The sequence below is a fragment of the Globicephala melas genome, chromosome 15 (assembly GCF_963455315.2).
Source record: "Globicephala melas chromosome 15, mGloMel1.2, whole genome shotgun sequence".
Classification (NCBI taxonomy): Eukaryota; Metazoa; Chordata; class Mammalia; order Artiodactyla; family Delphinidae; genus Globicephala; species Globicephala melas.
This window is the reverse complement of record NC_083328.1, coordinates 28,698,339-28,724,122: the sequence shown is the minus strand read 5'-3', so window position 1 is coordinate 28,724,122 and position 25,784 is coordinate 28,698,339. Positions and strand designations below refer to the sequence as shown.

At 46.3% G+C, this 25,784-nt stretch overlaps 1 protein-coding gene across 1 annotated transcript in view; it reads right to left on the bottom strand.

The window, feature by feature from the left end:
* Positions 1-25,784, bottom strand: part of LOC115867587 (uncharacterized) — a 123,011-nt gene that overhangs the window by 48,070 nt on the left and 49,157 nt on the right. The window contains exons 26-34 of the mRNA XM_060284654.1: positions 23,230-23,447; positions 21,346-21,530; positions 7,601-7,909; positions 6,709-6,938; positions 6,496-6,633; positions 5,408-5,485; positions 2,843-3,196; positions 1,613-1,972; positions 29-382 (exon numbers count right to left, since the gene is read on the bottom strand). Coding sequence (XP_060140637.1) covers positions 29-382; positions 1,613-1,972; positions 2,843-3,196; positions 5,408-5,485; positions 6,496-6,633; positions 6,709-6,938; positions 7,601-7,909; positions 21,346-21,530; positions 23,230-23,447 — 2,226 coding nt within the window. The remainder of the gene's footprint in view (positions 1-28; positions 383-1,612; positions 1,973-2,842; positions 3,197-5,407; positions 5,486-6,495; positions 6,634-6,708; positions 6,939-7,600; positions 7,910-21,345; positions 21,531-23,229; positions 23,448-25,784) is intronic.

Here is a 25,784-nt window from a genome sequence, read left to right as displayed (position 1 = left end):
CCCTCCTGCTCACCCCTGGCACACCTACCTGCAGGGCCTCACAGGAGCTCTCGGACAGCACCCGCCACTGCAGCCAGGGGTCCAGCTGCAGCTCGCCGCTGCCCCAAAGCTCGCAGGCCCCCGTGTGCAGCTCCAGGCCCAGCTGGTGTCCGGCCTCCCACCCAAGCTGGACGGTCAGCGAGGTCTCTGGGGGAATGGAGTGCAGTGAAAGCAGCGTGTGCCTCATCTTCGCTCGAAGTGTGGCCTCGGATGGGTGCAGGGCCACCGCCAAGGTCAGGGAGGCAGTCTGGCCGGCCGCTGCGAGGACCCCTGAAGCTTCTGCTTCCCTACCTGAGGCCTGCAGGGAGCCACTGAGCTGTACCCCTGCTGGGAGGCCCAAGCCCTGCAGGACCATAGAGAGCGGGGTCAGAAGGTGGTCCCACATCAGGAGTGACCCTGATTCTCCATCTTCTACCCTCTTACCCCTCCAGCCCTGCCTACCAACGTGTGCCCCTCCCCCGTTACGGTAACAACACACTGCAGCAGCAATCGTAATACACGACAATTGTCCATCGTAGAACACTTGGTACGTGCACAGCCTCATGCTAGGTAACTCACAAGAATGTCCTCTTTTCACCCTATTTGATGGCTCTGAAATGGGTAGGTAATATCCCCATATTACAGATGGGAAAACTGAAGCTCAAAGAGGCGAAGTAATTGTCCAGGGTCATATAGCTAGTAAGTAGCAGAGCCAAGGTTTGAACCTGATCTGTCTTCAGTCTAAGCTTCAGACTGGGGCTGGTTCAATTTAAATTAAAATAAAGTAAAAGAAAGAATTCAGGTTCTTCTGTAGCACTAGTGAGCCCATTTTAAGCTACACATGGCTGGCAGCTCCTGTCCTGGATATCAAATAATGAAACATTTCCATCATCATAGAAAGTTCTAGTGGGCAGACCTGCTTTATCCCGTGATGCACTACTCTCTCATGGCCCAATCCTGTGTTGACCTGATTAACACTGACAGAGCATCTGTGGGCACCCAGCCCTATGCTCAGGGATGCCGAGTGGACCAGACCCTGTCCCGGTGCCCAGGAAGCTCCGTCAGGAGACAGGGGAGTGACCTGTCCCACTCGGACGAGGGCACCAGTCCTCTCTGCTGACCCAGACTCCAGTGTCAGGGATTTCCCTCCCCCAAACATCACAGGACAATTCTCAGACCACCTCTCAGCTCAGATAAAACCCAGCCTGTGGTTTTTAACAGGTTATGAAACCAAGATGTGACTGTTCCCCACTGTCAGCTGAGGACAGCTTCCGTCATTCCCTTCCTGCCCTCAGAATTTTACTAAGAAGACAGACTTTTATAAGAGTTTATATTCAGAATTTATATTCTGAATCTGTGGTCCTTTAGTTTCACAGCGTGCCTCTCATCTCTCCCAGCCTCGATTTCCTCATCTGCCCAATGGGAATGTGGGATTAGTGATAAGAGGAACCAAGTATCCGACAGGGTTTTTGGGAGATAGGAGCTGGGGTCTTGGGAAGCCCCTGGAGGGGAATGTCAGCCAGGCTCAGGCCTCACGCTGACAGGGGCTCTGGAAGCTGCCTCTCCAGCCACTTTGCTGGCCCGCCATATGCACCTCCAGCAGCGGGCAGCCCGGCTCAGTGGTCAGTGTCCATGTGCTGTGGTTCTCAGCTTGCTGCTCCAGCACACCCCGCAGCTGGCACGGCCCCATCCGGAGGGCCAGGGAGCTGCGGCTGGTGCGGGGGCCGGGCCGGGCAGTCAGGCTGATGGCGCTCCCGGGCGGCAGGCCCAGGCGACCCAGAAGGGGCAGGGAGTGGGTCAGGTGCCCCAGGGCAGAAGGCTGGGCCCCGCAGGTACGGGCCAGCTGCAGGTGGGCGTCTCCGTGGTCACTGCGGAGGCCTGCGGCCAGGTCGAATTCACAGGGTCCCCAGCTCAGGCGGCCCTCAGAGTGCAGGGCCTGTGGGATTCCAGTTGCCTGGAATATGGGGAAAGTGGTCAGATTTAGGGGCAGCTCCAGAAGCCAAGGTGGGGGAGCTGGAGACGGGCCTGGGTGTGAAGAGGGCAGCAGTGGACCCACAGCCTGAACTCTACCAGCACCTCCCTCTGCAAGGTGACTGATACCAAGGGTATCCCATGGAGAGGTTCGGGCTCAAGTTCTGGCTCCACCACTAACCCGGTTGTTCCAACCTGCAACCTCAGCTTACCCATCTCTAAAATGGGAGTTGATTTATAGCAACATAAGTTGCTGGGAGATGTAAGAAAGTTAATACTTGTGAGCCCAGAGCCAGGCACCCAGAAAGCACCGGCTATTGGAAATACATCACTAACATCAATGTTCACTGGCTGGAGGGTAGACACCTTAAGCAACTCGCTCCCCTGGGGCCCACGACGCACCCCACATGGGGGCAGGGACCCAAGATGGGAATGAAAGGAGGGGTACAAGCAGCTCCTTCCTCCCAGGGCTGAGGACCGAAGGGGTCTCAGAGGGCACTCAGCACACGTGCCTAACGAACACCAGCTGCTGCTTCGTACGATTCTCATTCTCACTCCCGGAGCCTCAATCCCAGGAACGGGGCAAGTGAGATGTGAGAACAGAATCAACTTGAGCCCCAGAAAGGAAGCGAACCGGTGTCTCAGGAAGGCCCTTTGCAAAAGGGGAGAAAATTCAGTTCTGGTCCCATCTTTGGCTCAAAGCTTTGTAGTCAACGAGTCCCCCATTCAAGTGACAACGGCAAAAAAAGACTGAAGTTTCTCATGCTGAGTGCAGAGCTGGGCATACAGCAGGCGGTTAATAACTTGTGGAGGGAGGTGGGAACCTACATTGACCGGTGGGGTGGGGGCTTACCTCCAGCAGGGGGCAGTGATTCACCAGGGCCAGGGTCCAGTTGTGCATGGCGTTGGCCTCTGTCCTGACGTCCCCATGAGCAGTCAGGGTGCATGGGCCCAGGGCCACCTCCAGCTGGGCCCTGGGGGGTTCGTCTCCCCCGACGGACACTCGGATGTGGTTGTCGGGGGGCACCCCCAGCGCTTGAAGTGGAGGCCATGTGTGCTGGAGGCTGGTGTCCAGGCAGGCATGGCGGCCGCCGGCTGTGTGGACGTGGGCCCGGGCGAAAGTGTCCCCAGAAGATACCTGAGCCGCCAGGCTGGCCCCAAAGGCGTGGACCAGGAAGGAGCCATTCAAGGTAAGCACAGCTGGATTCTGCCGCCAAGAAAGGCAAGGTGAGCCCGAGCGGGTGTCCCTACAACACCCCACCAAGTGTGTCCACTGCCTGCCTGTCCACAGGTGGTCAAGGGAGCCCCCATGCCCCAGGGGCACCCACCACCACCCCTTAACAGGTGATGCTCACGTGAAGCACTTCTCTCTGAAGAGCTGAAACCGGCCTCCCAGGGAGTCAAGAAATTCAACCGTTCAGAGCACTTTAGGGCCCCTGACGCCCGCTCCCCCGCTCCCCATGAGGCCTCTGGGTCCTCCCTCCCGTTTCCTCCTCTCTTTTCCATAATGGAACCTCGGGCCTGTCAACCTCTCTGGTCTGGACACGTCCCGCTTAACACCTCGAATGGAAGTCACTGCATCTCTAAGTAGTGTACCTGGGGGTCCTGGAGTGTCTGCACACCCGTGACAGAACCAGGAGCTGCTCTCAGCCCTTTCCTGTCACCCAGTGCTCATCTGTCCACCTGGGGTGGGGACGGCACCACTGACGACAGGGTGAATGCACGTATCACCCCCACCACAGCTACATGGAGGCCACAGAGGAGCCACGGAGCTCGGGGTGGCCGCCCACGGGGCACAGCCCACGGATTCTCCCGCCTGGACGTTGCTGACCTGCTCTAGGACTAAGGAATGCCCAATTTCCAGCCCTTTCCTGGAATTCCAGACCACGGCTCTCGGAGGGAAGGGCCGTCCATTCATGGCTCTTGTCCTAACCTTCCCGCTCAGTTAGTCTTTTCCGAAGTCACCCTCGCGCCCAGCCCTGAGTCTTTCTCGCAGGTGCAGCTGCTAACTCCACGTGCCCCCTCGGTCTTAGGTTTCCTCTGGGGGGAGGCAGCCCATCTGTCTAGCTCATTAAGACCCTTTCAATCCTCATCCTCAATTCTCTTGGCTAACCCTCCTGCCATTCAGGCCACCGTGTGACCTAGGGAAGGTGACTTCACCTCCCTGAGCCTCAGTTTCCACATCTGTAAAATGAGATCATGATTCCCTGGTAGCTGAAACCACGCCAAAAGAGAGGATACCAAATTGAGATGGGACCTGACATGCGCTGGCCCATTTCATGCTCGACAGTGCAAGGTAGGTGTTGCCACCTGCAGTTCACTGATGACGAGGCTGAGGCTCAGAGAGGTTAACGCCTGGCTAAAAGTCACACAGCAGGTGAGTGGCAGGTCTGGGCAGGAAGCTGTGTTGGTCTGATTTTCAGGTCCCTGTACTGGGTGGAGCTGCTACCACTGCCAAGCTGGAGGCATGAAAGTACTGCATCTTTTACGCTCACAGGGGTGAAGCTGGCAGAAACAGTCCTCCCGAGGAGGCCATGTTCCCTCTATCTGGACAGCCAGGCGGTGAGCCCATAGCACCAGCTCCCGGGACCCCCAGGCAGGGCCCCAGGCCAGACACCCTGCAGCATCCACTCAGCACCTGCAGGCACATGTCTGCCTGGCCCCAGAGCAGATTCTAAGGAGCAGAAAAACCTCTGTCCTCCTCCCCCAGGCCGTCCTCAGGGCTGTGCTCACTGGCTGGCCCCCCAGAGCCAACTGGACTGAGAGCTCAGCTGAGCCAGGCCTACCACAAGCTGCCCACCCAGCTGCCCACAGGGCAGCACTGACAAGGTCTGCAGGAAACCCCAGTGGTCGCCCCACGTCCAGTTCACCCACAGCTCTTGGCCCAGGAGCCACAGGACCCCGTTGGGGATCAGGGAGTCCAGGCCTTGTGCTCAGGTCTCCCAGCCATGCCTTGCCTTCGAAGGAGAGGACCTACTATCCACCTGCACCCTGGCCCGGGAGAGCTCGGAGCTACTTAAGCTGTGCTGTGCCCCAGCCCGGGCAGCATGCGTGCCTGTGAGCCCCACGGTCTGTCTCCCTCCAAAGACACAGATATGCCTGTCACCAGCCCAGCTCACCGTGGCAGAGGCTGGCTTGAAACACTTGGATTCTGGGTCACTGTCTAAGTGTGCTTACAGAAGGGACCACCCATCTGCTGTCAGGTTGGGCTGGGTCCCCTCAGGGCTGGGAGCCCAGATGCATGTTACTGGGGACGTGAAGGGCTTGGAGGAGGGGACCATGTGGGTCGGCCTGGCAGTGGCCACAGGCCCTAAGTCATCCAGCAGGCAGCCCCTGGTGCTCAGCCTGTGCCCACCCCCACCCCAGAGACAGACCACCATCTCCCACCCTGCCCTGCCTGTGACAGAGACCCTTGTACCTCGTGAGGCCACCCAGTGACGTCCCCCCAGCAGAGCCCTGACATCTGGGCAGGCGAAGCGTCTCCACTGCAGTTGACCTAGGGAGACAAGCAGGGTGGGTAGGGGCCATGTGTAGGCATGAGGTGTCTCTCCCCGATCTTAACCCTGGACAGAGTACTGAGATATAGCTTAGCTTGACCCCATCTCCCTTTGTGAAGGCCTCCCTGGGAAGATAACCCCCAAAGAGAGGTTTGTGCAGACCTAAGTGCTAACCCACAGAATCGTCAAAAACAGAAGTAACCAGAAAAAAACAGAAGTAACCTGAGTGCCAGGTTCTAACTGGTTCCTCATCTGATCCTCAAGGTAAACGTGGGAGGCAGGGATTATTAACAGTCCCATTTTGCAGATGAGAACACTGAGGCACAGAAAGAGTAAGCAGCTGGACTGAAGTTGCACAATTGGTAAGTGATGAAGCAGGCTGGATTCGGGCCGCACGGCTGGCTCGCTCACCCTGACACTCGGACACATTGGATGGTTTAGCCACACCTGTGCCAGGCCCAGAGGTGGTTTCCTGCCTTTTGTTCTTGAGAACAATGCAAAAGACAGCTGTGTGTGTGTTTCCTTGTCTAGTGTTCCGGGTTTCTCCAGGGGAGGTAACCAGGAACACGAGCTGAAGGGTGAGAGTCTCAGCAGTTTTCATTTTACTAGATAGACCCAGAGCGCCTCTGAGGGAGCTGCCTCAAATACACTTCCATTTATGAGGGCAGGGGAGGGAGCGTTGACAGAGGGACAGGAGGACAAGTGGACAGAAGACAGAGAAGAAGAGTAGAAGGCAGGGTGGGGAGGAAGGAAGGGAGGGTGGATGGATGGGAGGAGAGGGTGGGAGGAAAGGAGAAAGGATGGATGGGAAAGGATGGATGGGAAAGGAGGATGGGAAATTTGGTGAGAGGCTGGGAGGGAAGGTGGGAGGGGCTGGGACGGCGAGAGGGGCAAGCTGGTGGGAGGGGCTACGGAGGTGGGAGGGGCAAGCTGGTGGGAGCTGGGAAGGTGACTAGAGAAGTTGCATAGGCAGTGGGCCCCGCCCAAATGGGGACTTTGGGTCATTTACCTGCAACCTTGAGAGGCCGTGGTGCAGCCCCAGGGCCAGCCCCCAGCGGCCGCCGGCTCCCCTCCTCTCCAGGGCTACACGAAGCTGATCACCATCCACGTTCACCACCAGCGCGACCGCCAGACTGGGTCCCACGCTCTGCGAGAAGCAAAGCTGTGGGTGTCTCTCAGGCCCACTGCCCCCACGGGGCCCGGGCCCAGCCCCCTCACCCACCTGCAAGTGCCCGCGGCCGTCCACGGAGAAGGGGAGGCCCCAGCGCCTGAGGCCGGGCACCGTGTGGCCAAGGCTGGCACGGAGCCGGCTGCCCAGGGCGCTGGTGACCAGGCCCTCCAGGCCAAGGGCAGCATGCAGCTGCCGCTCTGCACTACGCAGCATCACATGCACTGAGAGGTTGGAAGCCACGTGGCTGTGCAGTAGGAGCATCTCTGCCTGGGAGGGGAGTCCTGGGGATGAGAGGAACCAGGAGATGGCACACAACACGGGAGCCAGAACAGGGTCACTGACAGCCCTCCTTCTCTCTGGAGGGTCCCCTGAGCCCTGAGGCAGACAAACCCCCCAGCTCCCACCTACTACCTACAATGGCCACACCTAGCAAGTGATAGGCCCCGTGTCCCCTTTGGATTCCTACCTCCCCAAAGACAGGGCATGGGCTCTCAGAAAGCACGAGGGGAACAGAGGTCTGATCCTGTGCTCTCCTCTTGTTGCTGCACCTTTGGGCCCCCCCAGGTCCCGTGGAAATGTCCCCAAGAAGCTAGAGCTGGGGGTGTCCAAGCTATTTCTTAACCACAGTGCCGAGAACATCCTGGAGGCCCTGCTAGACCAGGCTTCCAAGCTGGAGAAGCCAGACTGGGGGCAGAGTCCTGGGGGAGGGGCCAGTGGCAGGGGCGCCTGCCTCCAGTTTGGAGGTGTGTCTGTACTGGGTAGCAACCAGTGTTCTGGCTGAATAACAGCCCAGGGAAGATGGAGGCACTGGGAGAAGCTGGTAGGGGGAGGAAATAGAGCTGGAAGGTGGGTTTGGGGACTGGGGGCTCCTTTAACTCCCTAGGCTTCAGGCCCTAGGAGTCTTTGGGGGAGGAAGCCATTGGACCCTATCCACCCCTCCTACCTGCCTCACGCAAGGTGTTGATGTTGTGACTCAGTGTGACCGAGAGCTGGCTGTGCCCAGGGCCCCAGATGCAGACTCCACCCAGAGCTAGGCTGACCGTGTCAGCATGGAGGCTGGCCTGGCCCTCAAGGCTCCCCGTCTGGGCCTGCAGTCGCCCCCTCAGCTGGAGCTCTCCTGGCAAGGCCTGGCTGCCATTCTGGACAAGGATGCAGGTCACACTGTGCACACTGGTGCTGTTCCCTGCCTTCTCATGCTTGTCCCGCAAGAGGAATCCCAGCACAGCTGAGCCGGCAGTGACCTTGATGGTACCTGCAGAGGATGGGAGAGAACCCATACAAAAAAGGGGGTCAGCCCAGGGTACTGGGCTGCTTTGGGAAGGAAGGCAAAGAATCCTGGGGCAGGAAGTTCCTAGATCCATGATAAAATTCTAATTCATGTCGGAGAGAGCATATCTGGGAAATGGACCAAATTAAACCACCTCTCCTGCAGGATGCCCCAAGGACCAAGCAAGCTAATTCACAAATAAAAGAGATTTGGCCGAAAAGCAGCAAGCCTGATGAGGCGTGTCTGTTAATACCAGTGCTGAATCCTGCTCAGGAGAGTCACGGATCAACGTGATAGAAAGCCCCCATTTTACAGACAACAAAACTGAGACCCAGAAAGCCTCGAGGGGTCCAACCTGGAATTCTACGGAGAGAAAAATTGCTCAGAGGTCTCTTCCACCCACTTGAGAAAAAGATTCCACACCCTTAAGCTAGTCCCACACACCCTTAAGCTAGTCCCATTCCAATACATAACTCATGCATTTAGAGAAATTCTTGCTTTTATCAGAACCATTTACATCTCCTGACCCCATGGGGCTCCAGTAGGGTCTTGACATGGTTCAAATGCCCTTATACCTCTCTCCTTTCATTCAAGGTTTGACTCGGGGGTCACCACCTCCAAGAAGCCTTGCTTGGCCTTTCTGCACCCCCAGGCTGGGTTAGACACCCTTGTTCTGTGCTACCAGACATAGAGCTCTTGCTAACCTCTATCACAGAGTCCAGAGCACTTTCTATACAGATGGGAATTTCTCGCAGAATCTTGAAATCATCTTTTTCAAATTCCTTACATTTTAGGGCCCTGTGTCACCATGCCCTACAAGATGTTAACCAGTGTGAAATAATGTCAATAGAACAGTGTGGAATCGAGGAATAGACCCATACACAAATTGTCAATTGATTTTTGACAAAAGTGCAAAGGTAACTAACCGGGAAAAGGATAGTCTTTTTAATAAATGTGCTGAATTGTTTGGAAATCCACATGTGAAAAAACTATCGTGAACTTTACCCAAACAGATACACAAATTAATTCAAAATTAACCATATAAGAAAAGGGAACCCTCCTACACTGTTGGTGAAAATGTAAACTGGTGCAGCCATTATGGAGAACAGTAAGGAGGGTCTTGAAAAATATAAAAATAGAGTTACCATATGATCCAGCAATTCCACTCCTGAGCATATACCCAGGAAAGATGAAAATTCTAATTCGAAAAGATACAGGCACCCCAATGTTCATTGCAACAGTATTTACAATAGCCAAGACATGGAAGCAACCTAAGTGTCCATCAACAGATGAACGGATAAAGAAGATGTGGTGCATATATACAATGGAATATTAGCCATAAGAAAAGAATGAAATATGCTATCTGCAACAGCATGGATGGACCTGGAGATTATCCACATTATATTAAGTTAATTAAGTCAGACAGAGAAAGACAAATATCATATGATATTGCTTATATGCGGAATCTAAGAAAAAAATGATACAAACGAACTTATTTACAAAACAGACTTAGAGAACGAACTTATGGTTACCAGGGGGGAGGGTGGGGGAGGGAAGGATTGGGAGTTGGGAACTGACATGTACACACTACTATATTTAAAATAGATTACCAACAAGGACCTACTGTATAGCACAAGGAACTCTGCTCAATATTCTGTAATAACCTAAATGGGAAAAGAATTTGAAAAAGAATAGATACATGTATATGCTTAACTGAATCACTCTGCTGTGCACCTGAAACTGACACAACATTGTTAATATGCTCCAATATAAAATTAAAATTTTAAAAAAATAAATAAAAGAAAAGATACATGCACCCCAATGTTCACAGCAGCATTATTTACAATAGCCAAGCCCTGGAGGCAACCTAAGTGTTCATCAGCAGATGAATGGATAAAGAAGTTGTGGTATAACAGATGTCGAGGACAAACGTATGGACACCAAGGGGGGAAAGTGGCAGGGGTGGTGGTGGTGGTGTGATGAATTGGGAGATTGGGATTGACATGTATACACTGATGTGTATAAAACAGATAACTAATAAGAACCTGCTGTATAAAAAAATAAATAAAATTAAATTAAAAAAAAAAAGATGTGGTACAGATATGCAATGGAATATTACTCAACCATAAAAAAGAATAAAATATGCCATTGCAGCAGCATGGATGGACCTGGAGATTATCATACTAAGTGAAGTAAGTCAGAGAAAGACAAATATCAATATCATATGCGAGCACTTATATGTGGAATCTAAAATATGACTCAAATGAACTTATTTACAAAACAGAAGCAGACTCACAGACATAGAAAACAAACTTAAGGTTACCAAAGGGGAAAGGGTGAAGGAGGGATAAATTAGGAATTTGGGATTAGCAGATACACACTACTGTATATAAAACAGATAAACAACAAGGTCCTGCTCTATAGCACAGGAAACTGTATTCCATATCTTGTAATAACCTATAATGGAAGACAATCTGAAAAAGATATATATATATATATATAAAACGAATCACTTTGCTATACACTTGAAACTAACGCAACATTGGAAATCAACTGTACTTCAATAATAAATAAATAAAATTAACCACACACCTAAACTTAAAACCTAATATCATAACACTTCTGGAAAAAAAATATGAGAGAAAAATTTGTGGCCTCAGCCAAATATTTCTACCTCCACTTTTCAAAAGACACCATTAAAAAAATAAAAAGACATAGATCAGGAGAAGATATTTTAAAACCCCTGATAAAGGACTTGTATAAATGGTTCCCTAATTCAATAATAAAAAACAAGCCACTTGATTTTTTAAATGGGCAAAAGGTTTGAATAGACACTTCACCAAAAAAGATTTACAAGTGGCAAATAAGGCAATGAAAAGATGTTTGACAAAATTAGTCATTAGGGAAATGCAAATTAAGACCAAAATGAGATACAACTACAAAAACAATTCGACTGATCAAAGAAACAAACAAACAAAAGAACCCAAAGCCAAAAACTGCCAGTACAAATTGCTAGCAAGGATGCAGAGCAACTAGAACGCTCACACATCGCTGGTGGGAATGGACAATGGTGCTGCTACTCTGGAAACAGTCTGGCAGGTTCCTATAAACATATACTTGCCACACAACCCAGCAATCCTACTCCTAGGTATTCACCCAAGAGAAATGAAACCATATGTTCCCACAAAAACCTATAGACCAATGATTATTGAAGCTTTATTCATAATTGGAAATTACGGGAAACAACTCAAATATCCTTCAGCTGTGAATGGATAAACTGCAGTATATCCATAGAATAGAATATTACTCACCAGGAAAAAGGAAAAAGAACTACTGATACATACAACTTTGATGAACCTCAACCACATTACGTTGGGCAAAAGATCCCATACTCAAAGCTTACGTGTTGTATGATTCCATTTCATGTGACATCCTGGAATAGCCCAAACCATAGGGACAGACAACATCTCAGTGGTTGCCAGGGACAGGGGGTGGGGGAAAGGCTGATGACAATGAGCAGCAGGAAGGAAATTTTTGGGGTGATGGAACTATTCTGTATCAGGACTGTGTTGATGGGTACACAACTGTATGAGTTGATCAAAACTTGAAGGGGTTTTCCCCATATGTAAATTGTACCCCAAGAAATTATACCTTAATAATTGCCTTCAAAAATGTGGGCCTCCCTGGTGGCGCAGTGGTTGAGAGTCCGCCTGCCGATGCAGGGGACACGGGTTCGTGCCCCGGTCCGGGAGGATCCCACATGCCGCGGAGCGGCTGGGCCCGTGAGCCGTGGCCACTGAGCCTGCGCGTCCGGAGCCTGCGCTCCGCAGCGGGAGAGGCCAGAACAGTGAGAGGGCCCCGTACCGAAAAAAAAAAAAAAAAAATGAAGCAATGTGGGACTTCCCTGGTGGTCCAGTGGTTAAGACTCCACCCTTCCACTGCAGGGGGCACGGGTTCAATCGCTGGTCAGGGAACTAGATCCCACATGCTACGTGGCATGGCCAAAAACAAAAGAAGCAATGTGTGTTAAGAGATCAGCATGAGGGTCTGTTAGTTATCAGCTGCAAATGATAAACTTCAGAAAGATGAAGGGGAGACCATCGTGTAACTCAAAGTAAACTTGAGAAGAACAGCACGCTGCTTGATTGTATTTAAATTTTTTCAAACCCATGTCATTTGATCTTTAGACAGGTATTTTATTATGCAATTTGGTTTTGCCACAATTTAACCAATTAGGAATTAGGAGGGTCAGTGTTAATATTAAGATTAGAGAATGACACTATTCCCCCAAGGTAGGTGGGAAAGCAGAGTCTTTAGATTCTGAAACACAGGGCCCTGGACAGATGTCCAGCTAGGGTGCTACGGTCAAGGATGCTTGGGCAGAAGATCCCATTTTGTATAATTCTGACTTTTGGAAACTTGTTAATGTTTCACATAATCAAAAAATAAATGCACAAAATCAGTAAAGATAGGGGGAACCTGAAAATGGAATACAAACAGAAACCAGTGAACCAACTGTACTTCGAATGATTTACAACATCACACGGGGTGGGTGGGAGATTAACTCCAACTAACATTTAAACACCGTGTTTGCGGACTTTCCTAGCGCAGTGGATAAGACTCCACACTCCCAATGCAGGGGACCCAGGTTTGACCCCAGGTCAGGGAACTAGATCCCACATGCACGCCGCAACTAAGAGTTCTCATGCCACAACTAAGGAGCCCGCCTGCTGCAACTAAGGAGCCTGTGTGCCGCAACTAAGATCCAGCACAACGAAATAAATAAATATTTAAAAATAAATAAACACCGTGTTTAGATTTATACCCTCAGGCCAAAGACAAGAAGAACTCTAAACAAATATTGAATTCTAGTTAAAAGGGTTTATTTCCTCAAAGGTATAGGTTAGTAATTCTGACTACTTTCTATGTATCCTAGGGCTGAAGAAATAACTAAATATGTTGTGAATAATTGGAGCCAGGTTTCTTACTGTTGAAGAAGGGGATAAGAAATATGAAAAGGGGGAAGAAACAGAATGAGCTTTTTGATGATGGACTGGAATTAAGGACTAATGGTTGTAAACTTATTTACCTGTAGATAGACAGATATAGTTGTGTGTGCATGTATGTACACACATACATTTTCTTGGTCTGTCCATTGAGAAGGCCTAGAAAGACAGATACTTCAGTAGGAGTAAATACACCTAGAACCCAGATCTTAGTTTCTAAATACCGTTTTGCACAAAAAGGAACCAGGAATCCTTGGAGAAATGACTTATTCCATCTCAGGGAAAATACAACATGAGATTGAAACATCTTTTTGGTCATAAAGGAAGGAAGTGGTCAAGGAATGATAGGGACATGTCAAAAGGACACAGGAGGAGTTCTATTTCCATGAATGGTGGAGACGCTTAAATGGACCAACCCTCCCAAGGTAACAATTGTACACTCTGGACAAAATATATGAAACAGTTACCTGAAGTGGCTGGAGACTGACCATAAACAGGCAGACAGTGGAGGGGAGTTAAAACTTGAAGGAAAGGACCAGCAATAGTTGAGTTGTATGTTTTTACTCTTTTTTGGTGCCATGCAGGGTGAAGGAAACTCACACAGAAATCTATGGTCTTACTGATTAAAGAATCAAAGAACAGAGTTCAAGGTGACAATAGCAAATGGAAAGTGAAGTGGGAAATTCCAGAGAGAGCCACATGGGGGAATCCCAAATTCTACCTATAAACTCTCTCCAAAGCTAATCCTTGAACTTCACAAGGGTAGTACAGACTCCAAGCAGACCAGCTAAGATAAAAGAGCTGAAAATTATTTCCACTGCAGCCCACCAGAGGAAAGACAGAGTTTGGATTTTGAGCCCAGCCAAGTTAACTGCATGCTAAAATTTTTAAAAATAACAATACTCTTTAGAGAAATATAAAAGAATCAGAGTCTTAACATCATTCAAAATGTCTAGAATACAATCTCAAATTACTAGACATACATAGAAATAGGAAAATGTAACCTATATTTAAGAGAAAGGGCAATCATCAAGGGAGATCAACCCCAAGATGACCTAGACATTGGAATTAGCAGATAAGGATTTTAAAACAGCTCTTACAAACATGCTCAAAAATATAAGGAAAATATAAATTAATAAAAAGAGCCTAGTGGTGATTTTAGAACTAAATAAAATACATAAAATCTGTGATTGAAAAGAAATTATTGGATGGTCTTAACATTTTTATTGGCTGGTGTTTGGAGAAGAAAGATTAAAGAGCCAGTGAACTGGAAGATAGATTGATAGATATCTGAAGAAAAGAGAAAAGAGACTGAAAAGGTCAACAGATCCTCAGAGATCTGTGGAACAATATAGAAACTTCTAAAGCACATGCAGTTAGAAATCCCAGGAGGAGAGGACAATGAGAATGGGACAGAAAGAAATCTTTGAAGAAGTAAATATGAAAAACTTCTAAATGTGTTAAGAGATATACATATGCATTTTTAAAATATCCTTCAAGAATCAGGGCAAAATAGAACATTTTCAAATAAATGAAAACTAAGGGAGTTCATTGTTGTAAGCCAGACTTACAAGAAATGCGAAAGGTGATCCTTTTTTTTTTTTTAATTTTTATTGGAGTATAGCTGCTTTACAATGTTGTGTTAGTTTCTATAAAGGTGATTCTTTATACTGAAGAGAAATGATACCAGAAACTGTAAGTAGAATGTGAAAGAACATACAGAAACATAGTTGAAAGAGCAACAGATAAATTAACACTGAGTTCTAAAATTTTTTAAAAATCAGCCAAAAGAAGGCAAAAAAAGGGTAACAGAGGAACAAAAAAATATATGGGAAAGTAGGAAACGAAACAGCAAAATAGTAGACGCAAATCTAATCATATCAATAATTACATTAAAGACAAATCAAGTAAATACCATAATTAAAAGGCAGAGAGGGCTTCCCTGGTGGCTCAGTGGTTGAGAGTCCGCCTGCTGATGCAGGGGACACGGGTTCGTGCCCCGGTCTGGGAAGATCCCACATGCCGCGGAGCGGCTGGGCCCGTGAGCCATGGCCGCTGAGCCTGCACGTCCGGAGCCTGTGCTCCGCAACGGGAGAGGCCACGACATTGAGAGGCCCGCGTACCGCAAAAAAAAAAAAAAAAAAAAAGGCAGAGATTGTCAGACTGGAAATAAAAGCAAAATCCAACTGCATGTGGGCTACAAGAAATGTACCTCAAATATAGGAAATATATATTTGAAAGAAAAAGCATGGAAAAATATATACAGTACAAATTCCAATAAAAAACAAAAGTGGCAACGTTAATATCAGACAAAACAGACTTCAAGACAAAGAACTGTGTGAGAGAGAAACAGTCCACTTCACAATGATAAACAGGTCAATTCATCAAGAATGCATAATAATCATATTTGCTTATGCACCTAATACTAGTACATCAACATACATGAAGCAAAAATAGACTGAAAGCAAGAAATAGAGAAATCCACATAGCTGGAGAGTTTAACACACTTCTCTCATTAATTGATACAATAACCAGACAAAAAAAATCAGTAAAGATATATATCAGAGCAATACAACCAAGGACCTTGACTTAACATTTATAGAACGTGACACCCAACAACAGCAGAATACCAATTCTTTTTAAGTGCATAAGGTATGTTCACAAGATAGATATAGACTGGCTCATAAAACAAGTCACAACAAATTTTAAAAGACTTATCCTACAGAAGAGATCCTCTGATCACAATGAAATTAAATATTAAAAAACTGTCTAGAAAAATCTCAAATATTTGGATATTAAGCAACATACTTCAAATACATGGGTCAAAGAAGAAATCACAAGTTTGAAAATATTTCAAAATAAATGATAATGAAAACACATGACATAAAAATTTGTGGGATGCAGCTAAAGGAACTTAAGAGGAAAATGTATGGTTTTATATGCTTATATTAGAAAAGAAAAAAGGTCTAAAAATCAATGGCTTGAGGATCTGCCATAAATAAACTGTAAAAAAAGAGCAAAAGGGTCTTCCCTGGTGCCGCAGTGGTTAAGAATCCGCCTGCCAATGCAGGGGACACGGGTTCGAGCCCTGGTCTGGGAAGATCCCACATGCCACAGAGCAACTAAGCACATGCGCCACAACTACTGAGCCTACGCTCTCTAGGGCCTGCGAGCCACAACTACTGAAGCCCGCGTACTCTACAGCCCATTCTCTGCAACAAGAGAAGCCAGCGCAATGAGAAGCACTCTCACCGCAACAGAGTAGCCCCCACTCGCCGCAACTAGAGAAAGCCCACGTGCAGCAATGAAGACCCAACACAGCCAAAAATAAATAAATTTATTAAAAAAAGAAGAGTAAAGTAAACCCAAATTAAGTGTAAGAAAGGAAATAATAGAGATAATGGCTGAGATCAATGGAACTGAAAAGAGACAAGAGAGAAAATTAACAGATCCAAAATTTGGTTCTTTGAAAGGATTAACAAAATTGATGAAATCCAAGTTAGACTAATAAGGAAGAGAGAGAAGAAACACAAGTAACAACTATTAGTGATGAAAGCAAGGGTATCACTATAGATCCTGCATACATGAAAAGGATTATAATACATATAATGAACAACTACGCCCATAAATTAGACTACTTAGTGGAGATGGACAAATTCCTTGAAAAATATAACTTACGCAAACTGACACGTGATGAAATAGAAAATCTGAATAGCTTTATATATCTATTCATTTTCAAAAAAAAAATTTCCACAAAGTCCAGATGGCTTCTCTCCTAGAGTCCATCAGACAATTACGGGAGCATTCACACTAATCTTATACAAACTCTTTCAGAAAATAGAAGGGAAGAAAGTACTTCTCAACTTGTTTTATGAAGTTAGCATACAAAGGGGAAAAATGCTTAACAGTGAAGAAACTTCGCAGACATTACCTTAATCAAGTGATCAAAACTGATGTCACCAGTAGCACTGGGACAAACTGACATCAGGTGGTATTCTGCCAACGAGGCTTTTTTGAAAATAGTCATGAGGAAGCATCTAACAAAGCCCAAATGAGGGATATTCTACAAACTTTGAAATATAATCATGAAAGAGAAAGAAATACAGAGGAACTGATCCAGAATAAAAGAGACCAAAGAAACAATACGACTAAATGTAATGCACAATTCAGGATTTTCTTTTACTATAAGGGACATTAATGGGATAACTGGTGGAATCTGAATAAGGTTTGTAGATAACAGCCTTATATAAATGTTAATTTTCTGATTTTGAGAACTGTACTGTGGAATGTAGGAGAATGTCTATTTTTAGGAAATAAACATTGAACTATTTAGGGGTGAAGAACTATCATGTCTGCAGCTTAGTACAATACAGTTCAAGAATAAAAAATTTTAGGGACTTCCCTGGCGGTCCAGTGGTTAAGACTCTGTGCTTCCATTGCAGGGGGCGCAGGTTCGATCCCTGGTGGGGGAACTAAGATACTGCATGCCGCATGGCTTGGCCAAAAAAAAACTTACATGCAAATAATAATGTCTTATACACACACACATACACACACACACACACACACACACACACACACACATAGAGGGAGACAGAAAAACAAAGAGAGAGAATAAAAATGATAAAGCAATTGTGATAAATGTCAATAATTGGTGAACCTAGGTAAAGAGCCTATGGGATTCCTTGTAATATTCTTGCCACTTTTCTGTAAGTCTGAAATCATGTCAAAATAAAAAGTATTAAAGGTAGCCACTCTGAAAAACAATATGGAAATTCCTCAAAACGTTAAAACTTGAACTACCATATGATCCAGCAAATCCACTCCTGGGTATTTATCTGAAGAAAATGAAAACAGTAATTAGAAAAGATATATGCACCCTTACGTTCATTGCAGCATTATTTACGATAGCCAAGATATGGAAGCAACCTAACTGTCCATTGACAGATGAATGGATAAAGAAGATGTAGTGTGTGTGTGTGTGTGTGTGTGTGTGTGTGTGTATGTCTATATATATATATATAAAATGGAATACTACTCAGCCATAAGAAGAATGAAATCTTGCCATTTCCGACAACATGGATGGTCCTAGAGGGTATTATGCTAAGTGAAATAAGTCAGACAGAGAAGGACAAAAACTGTATGATTTCACTTATATGTTGAATCTTAAAAAAAGAAACAAATAAGCCAACAAACATAAAATGGAAACTGAGTCACAGATTCAGAGAACAAACAGGTGGTTCCCAGAGGGGAGGTGGGGGGGGAGGAAGAGAGAAATAGGTGAGAGAGATTAAGAGGCACAAACTTCCAGCTGCGAGATAAATGAGTCACGGGTCTAAAATGTACAATGTGGGGAACAGAGTCGACAACTGTGCAATATCTCGAGATAAATGAGTCATGGGTCTAAAATGCACAATGTGGGGAACAGAGTCGATAACTGTGCAATATCTCGAGATAAATGAGTCATGGGTCTAAAATGCACAATGTCGGGAACAGAGTCAATAACTGTGCAATATCTTTGTATGGTGACATATCATAATTAGACTTATCGTGATCATTTGAAACACAGAAATATTGAGTCACTATGTTGTGTAACAGGAATTAACACCGTGTTGTACTTCAATTATACTTCAAAATTATACTTCAAAAACAAACTCATAGAAAAAGAGATGACTCTTCAATAAATGGTGGAGAAACTGGACAGCTACGTAGAAGAATGAAATTAGAACATTCTCTAACACCATATACAAAAATAAACTCAAAATGGATTAAAGACCTAAATGTAAGACCAGAAACCATAAAACCCCTAGAGGAAAACATAAGCAGAACACTCTTTGACATAAATCGTATCAATAGCAATATTTCTTTGGATCCGTCTCCTAAAGCAAAGGAAATAAAAGCAAAAATAAACAAATGGGACCTAATTAAACTTAAAAGCTTTTGCACAGCAAATGAAACCATCGACAAAACAAAAAGACAACCTACTGAATGGGAGAAAATGTTTGCAAATGACACGACTGATAAGGGGTTAATATCCAAAACATATAAATAGCTCATATAACTCAATATCAAAAAAAACCCCAAAACCCACAAACAACCCGAGTAAAAAATGGACAGACATTTTTCCAAAGAGGACATGCAGATGGCCAATAGGCACATGAAAAAGATGCTCAACGTCATTAACCATCAGGGAAATGCAAATTAAAACCACAATGGATATCACCTCGCATCTGTCACCAAAAAGAACAAATAACAAATGTTGACGAGGACAAGGAGAAAAGGGAACCCTCGTACATTGTTGGTGGGAATGTAAATTGGTGCAGCCACTATGGAAAACAGTATGAAGGTTTCTCAAAAAGCTAAAAATAGAATGACAATATGACCCAGCAATTCCACTCCTGAGTATATATCCAAAAAAATGAAAACACTAATTCGAAAAGATACATGCACCTCAATGATCATAGCAATGCTATTTACAATGGCCACGATATGGAAGCAATTCATCCATCAACAGATGAATGAATAAAGAAGATGTGGTATATATATATACAGTGGAACACTACCCAGCCATAAAAATGTAATGAAATTTTGCGATTTCCAGCAACATGGATGGACTTGGAGCATATTATGCTAAGTGAAGTAAGTCAGACAGAGAAAGACAAATACTGTATGATGCCACCTCTACGTGGAATCTAAAAATTAAACAAACTAGTGAATATAACAAAAAAGAAACAGACTCACAGATATAGAGAACAAACTGGTGGTTACCAGTGGGGAGAAGGGGGGGGCGACGGGCAAGAATGGGGTAGGGGATTAAGAGGTATAAACCATTATGCATAAAATTAAAAAGCTACAAGAATATATTGTACAACACAGGGAATACAGCCAATATTTTATAATAACTTTAAATGGAGTATAACCTTTAAAAATTGTGAATCACTGTATTGTACACCTGTAACTTATATAAAATTGTACATCAACTCGAGTTCAATTTTTTTAAAAAAGATCAATTTGTAGTTACCAGAGGTGGGGGATGGGCAGGGATTGGATGAAGGCAATCAAAATGTACAAACTTCTTGGTGGGAATGTAAGTCGGTGCAGCCGCTGTGGAATACAGTATGGAGGTTCCTCAAAAAACTAAAAATAGAATTACCATATGATCCAGCAATTCCACTGCCGGGCATATAGCTGGACATAACTCTAATTCAAAAAGATACATGCAGCCCTATGTCCACAGCAGCACTATTCACAATAGCCAAGACATGGAAACAACCTAAACGTCCATCGACAGATGAATGGGTAAAGAAGATGTGGTACATATATACAGTGGAATACTACTCAGCCATAAAAAAGAACAAAATAATGCCATTTTCAGCAACATGGATGCAACTAGAGATTATCATGCTAACTGAAGTAAGTCAGAAAGAGAAAGACAAATACCATATGATATTACTTATATGTGGAATCTAAAAGATGACACAAATGAACCTATCTTTGAAACAGAAACAGAATCATGGATATAGAGAACAGATTGGTGGTTGCCAAGGGGGAGGGGGTTGAAAGAGGGATGGAGTGGGAGGTTGGGGTTAGCAGATGCTTTTATATACAGAATGGATAAACAACAAGGTCCTACTGTATAGCACAGAGAACTATATTCAATATCCTATGACAAACCATAATGGAAAAGAATATTTAAAAAAAGAACGTGTATATACGTATAACTGAATCACTTTGCGGTACATCAGTAATTATCACAACATTGTAAATCAAGTATACTTCAAAAAAAAATTTTTTTAAAAGGTACAAACTTCCAGTTATAAGATAAATAAGTACTAGGAATACAATGTACAACATGATAAATATAATTAACACTGCTCTGTTATATATGAGAGTTGTTAAGAGAATAAATCCTAAGAGTTCTTACCATAAGAAAAAAGTTTCTTTCTATTTCTTTAATTTTGTGTCTATGTGAGATGATGGATGTTCACTAAACTTATTGTGATAATCATTTCCTGATGTATGTAAGTCAAATCATTATGCGGTACACAAACTCATACAGTGCTCCTTGTCAATTACATCTCAATACAACTGGAAGAGAAAAAAGTGTTAGAAAAAATTTGTTTGGGGAACACTGCACCCAACTCTCCTACCTGGATATTTCCAACGTCCATTAGCATGTTAAGGCTCTGACAAGTCCTGCACAAGGAAGCCTGTTTGGTATTTAGAGAGCAGAAGATTCACTTTGTCTGAACGGGTATTAATTTCTGACAGAGGGGTTTCGCCAGTGTGTCAGACACTGGAACAGAGCATCAGTGGACTTGAAAATGTATAGGATTTCATCTACGCTGTGGACCCGCAGAAAGTATTTGCCAGATCCCCACTGTCCCTGCCCCATGGCGTTCCCCAGGCTCTCACCTTCTGTGAGTGTCTCCTTCTGCTTCAGCACACCTGTGAGGGTCAGAAGACGGGGCACGGCTGCCCAGGTGTGCTGGGCTTGGCTCTGCAGGGTCAGGACCTGGCCTCCCCTCTGCTCTTCAGATGCCTCGAAAAAAAGCTGCACTGTGTTCCGGTCTAGCAGTGCCTTGGAAAACAGCCAAATCCTAGGAAGGAAAGCGATGGGGGCATGGAAAACGTTGGCATCTATCCCTGCAGGCAAATGGTATTTTTCCTCTTCAAATAAGCAGGCCAGCCCATAACAGGTGCATTCCTGAACCCCACTGTCCAGACCCATAAAGGGACTGCCTTACTGGCCCTCAGCCCACAGGGATACAGGGTAATAGGGGGTTAAGATCATGGGCCTTGAGGTCAGTCAAACATGAATTCGAATCCCAGGGCTACTGCTCACTCACTGTGTGGCCTTGCACAAGGACATGACCTCCCTGAACCTCAGTCTCGTCTTCTGTAAAGTGGAGGCAAAAATGGAACAACTGATGTTGATGAGCTGACATTGCTAATGAGTTATCGATGTATGTTGTTAGGGTGAGGGACAAGGGAAAAAACAGCCCCAGGAAGCCTGCTGTTAAACTTCCTGGAGCACTGGAGCAGGGGACATGGTCCCTATCATCCCTGTGGTATGTTATTGACAGGATACCATAAGAGATACTTCCCTCAAGTACCAAGACCAGGAACAAGGTCAGCCATGCTTTCCTTGGTGAACATTCACACAGGTATGTGAGGGGGCGTGTGTTTTCCCATAAGGAAGGGCACTGTTTGCAAATAATGCCATTGGTTGGTTTCTCTTTTTGCACTGGCTACTAGGAAGCCCAGAGACAAATCTTCAGCTCCACTCTAGAAAATGGCATTTGTTTACCAATGCCACTTTGAGCACCTTCCCATTTTTCCTTCCCTTCACCCTAATTTCCTTATGTATTTTTTTTAAACCCAGAACAAGAGTTGGCAAGCTATGCGCCTGTGGGCCAAAACCAGCCCACCCCCTGTTTAGTAAATAAAGTTTTATTGGAACTCGGCCACACCCATTCATTTACATAAGTACTTGCAACAGAGACCACATGGCCCACAGGTCCAAAAGTATTTACCATCTGGCCCTTTCCTGAAAGTTTGCTAATTCTTGACCTAGAACAATATATATTTTCACATCTGCCTCAAACCCTTTTTAGATTGGGAATAAGGATGTGCAGATGGATGAATAGGCAGGTGGACACACAGGCGTAGATGGTAATTCCAGGGACAGGGTTATCTAGGACCATGTCCAAAGCCTTAAAGCAGCTCTATGGCAGCTGGAAGCGAACGTTCTCGCTGGCCAGAAGCTGGTTTGGAATTCACACGTGCTGTCCAATTAATTCTAGGACAACCCTAAGAAGCAGGTTGAGAAACTGAGGCACAGAAGGGCACAGTGTCTCACCCAAGGTTCCCGAGGCAGCAATGGCAGAGCTGGGATTTGAACCCAGGCCGGCTCCCTATCCCAGGCCATATCATAGTGAACATGTCATTATGTGAAAATATAGTCAGAGATGACAAACTGGAGGGAAATACACCAACATATTCCCCATGACTGCCTCTAGTGATTTTTGGTTTACTCCTTATTCATTATTATAATCTTTCAAGTCATCTAAAATGAATGCTGTTGTAACTAAAAAAGAAAACAGATCAAAGTGGAAAACTGAATGCCTCCTCCCTTCCATTCCCTCAAAGCCTTAAAAATCAAGAATGGCACAAACGGGGGTAATTCAGGCATGGTTCCAGAGGAACCTCTGGATGATGATTTTCCATCTCCCAGGACGCCAGGCCTTTGACCTCGGAGGCCCCCTCACCCCTCATAGGCCACGTGGGGATGGGTACCTGTCTGGGGTAACCTTGCCGGACAGCTGCAGCTGAACAGCTCTGGGGGCACTAAGGACCTCCTGGCGGAGAAGGACGTTCATGCCCCAGCCCCGGCTGCTCCTCCAGGTATCCTGGCTGGCAGTGGCCTCCAGCAGAATGAGCGCCTCACCAGACACGTGCACAGACAGGGAGCCGTTGAGGTTGCGCTCTTTGTAGCGCCCAGCAGCTGCCTGCACCTGCAGGGAGGCAGGAGAGAGCTCAGAAGTGGAGGGGGGACAGGAAGGGTCTGTGGGAGCTGGGAATGCAGAAGGCCCCTTCTTCCAGGAAGTCTTCCTGAGCCACTCCAGCTCTGAGCATCATCAAATGCAGCAGACTGCAAACACTCAGGAAGAGAAATGAGACAGAGAGAAGAATGGGGGACAGCCTTCCCTGACCCCAGCTCCTGGACCAGGAACAGAGTCTCATCTTGTCCTTTCCACCACATATCAAGTGGGATTACTTTCTTACAAATGGGGGAACTGCAGCTCAGAGAGGGTCACATATTCAACCTGGGCCTGCCTGGCTCTAAAACTCATGCTTGTGCCTGAAAGGGGGCTGCTGGAGAAAGCAGAGGACCCCTGTGCAGCTCAGTTACAGAAAAGGATGCTCCTAACAGTGTGCCCTGGGGCCCAGAGGACCCCTAGAAGCTCTGGAGGTCAAAGGGGAGAGTGCCCAGTGCATAAGGAGAGGGCCACACCTGGGGTCAGGCTTGACCAGGGCAATGGTCGGGGGGGCGGGGAGGAGTGGGGGTGGGAGCAGCGAGGCCCACTCCTCCACCAGCTCTGCAGGACCTGAAGCCCCTTTCCTGATCTGGGCCTCAGTTTCCCCATCTACGGGGTAGAAACTGGCCTAGCCCGGTCTGCACATTACAATCACATGGGAAGCTTTTATAAGTAAGCCTGGTCCCTCCATATTTGAATTGATAAACTGTAGATCCATGCAATGCAATATTATTCAGTGATAAAAAGAAATGAGTTATCAAGCCGTGAAAAGACATGAAGGAAATGTAACTGCATATTCTAAACGAAAGAAGCCAATCTTTTATTTCAAGGCTACACACCGAATGAGTCCAACTGTATGACGTTCAGGGAAAAGGTAAAACCAAAAAGACAGAAAATGGCTCAGTGGCAGCCAGAGGTTAAGAGAGAGGGAGGGAGGAATCGGTGGATTGAGAAGGACTTTTAGGGCAGTGAAACTACTCTGTATGATACAGTAAAGGCTGATATACGACGTTATGCATTTGGCAAAACCCACAGAATGTACGACACAAAGAGTGAACCCTAAACATGAACTATAGACTTTAGTTAATAATAAATTAACACTGGACCATCAATTTTAACAAAGGTACCGCACTAATGCAAGATGTTAATAAGACGGAAAACTGTATTGTGGGGAAAGGAGGTATATGGGAACTCTCCGTACTTCCTGCTCAATTTTTCTGTATACGTAAAACTGCTCTAAAAAATGAAGTTTATTAATTTTTTAAAAAGTGCGTCTGTGACCCCCTGACTAATCAACTCAGCATCTCCAGGCTGTGGTCCAGGTAGGTATGTTCTAAAAGCTCCCCAGGTGATTCTTTTTTTTTTTTTTTTTTTTTGCGGTACGCGGGCCTCTCACTCTTGTGGCCTCTCCCGTTGCGGAGCACAGGCTCCGGACGCGCAGGCTCAGCGGCCATGGCTCACGGGCCCAGCCACTCTGCGGCATGTGGGATCTTCCCGGACCGGGGCACGAACCCGTGTCCCCTGCACCGGCAGGCGGACTCTCAACCACTGCGCCACCAGGGAAGCCCTCCCCAGGTGATTCTAACATGCAGCTTGGGTTGGGAAGGTCCAGGGTATACCGTTCTCTCTGATTGGCTTCTGTGGGCCTGAGGGGTCCTACAGAGTGTGCGTTCTCAACAGGGGCAATATTGCCCTAAATGCATAATTGGTTCTTAGCAGGTAGGTTAAGAAAAACAACAACGTCTTATATAAGGCATAGGTATACATCAGCACATAACAGAAATACAGGACATCTGTGGACTTAAGTTTTCATAAAAGGGACGGTTAGAGGAAAAAAATGTCTAAAAAGTCTCCTTGGGCAGGGAGGCAATAATGAAAATTAGGTTGTGAAATACCAGTGGAAAGATACCCCGGAGGGATTTCAAGAGGGAGGATGGGGTTGAGAAGGCCAGGCTCCTGCCCCCATCCCCAGCCCCCATTCAATCACAGAGATAATGTGAGCAAAGGATTCTGCTGCTTTAAAAAGTAATAACAAAGTACAAACCCGTTAGGTGACCCAGCATCCAAGCTTCCAGCAGGACCACCCACCCACCACCTGCCTTGAGTGCCAGAGGCTGCATGGGCTCTGCAGCCAGACTGCTGGGTCCCCATGCAACATCCTGCACTTATGCGCTCCATGACCTTGTACAGGTCACGTCACCTCTCTCTGTCCCAGAGTCTCATCTGCAGAATGCCGAGACAGCAGCACCACAAGGCATCCGTGAGATGATCCACATAAAGGGTTTAGAACAGAGCCTGGCACACAGTAAACAC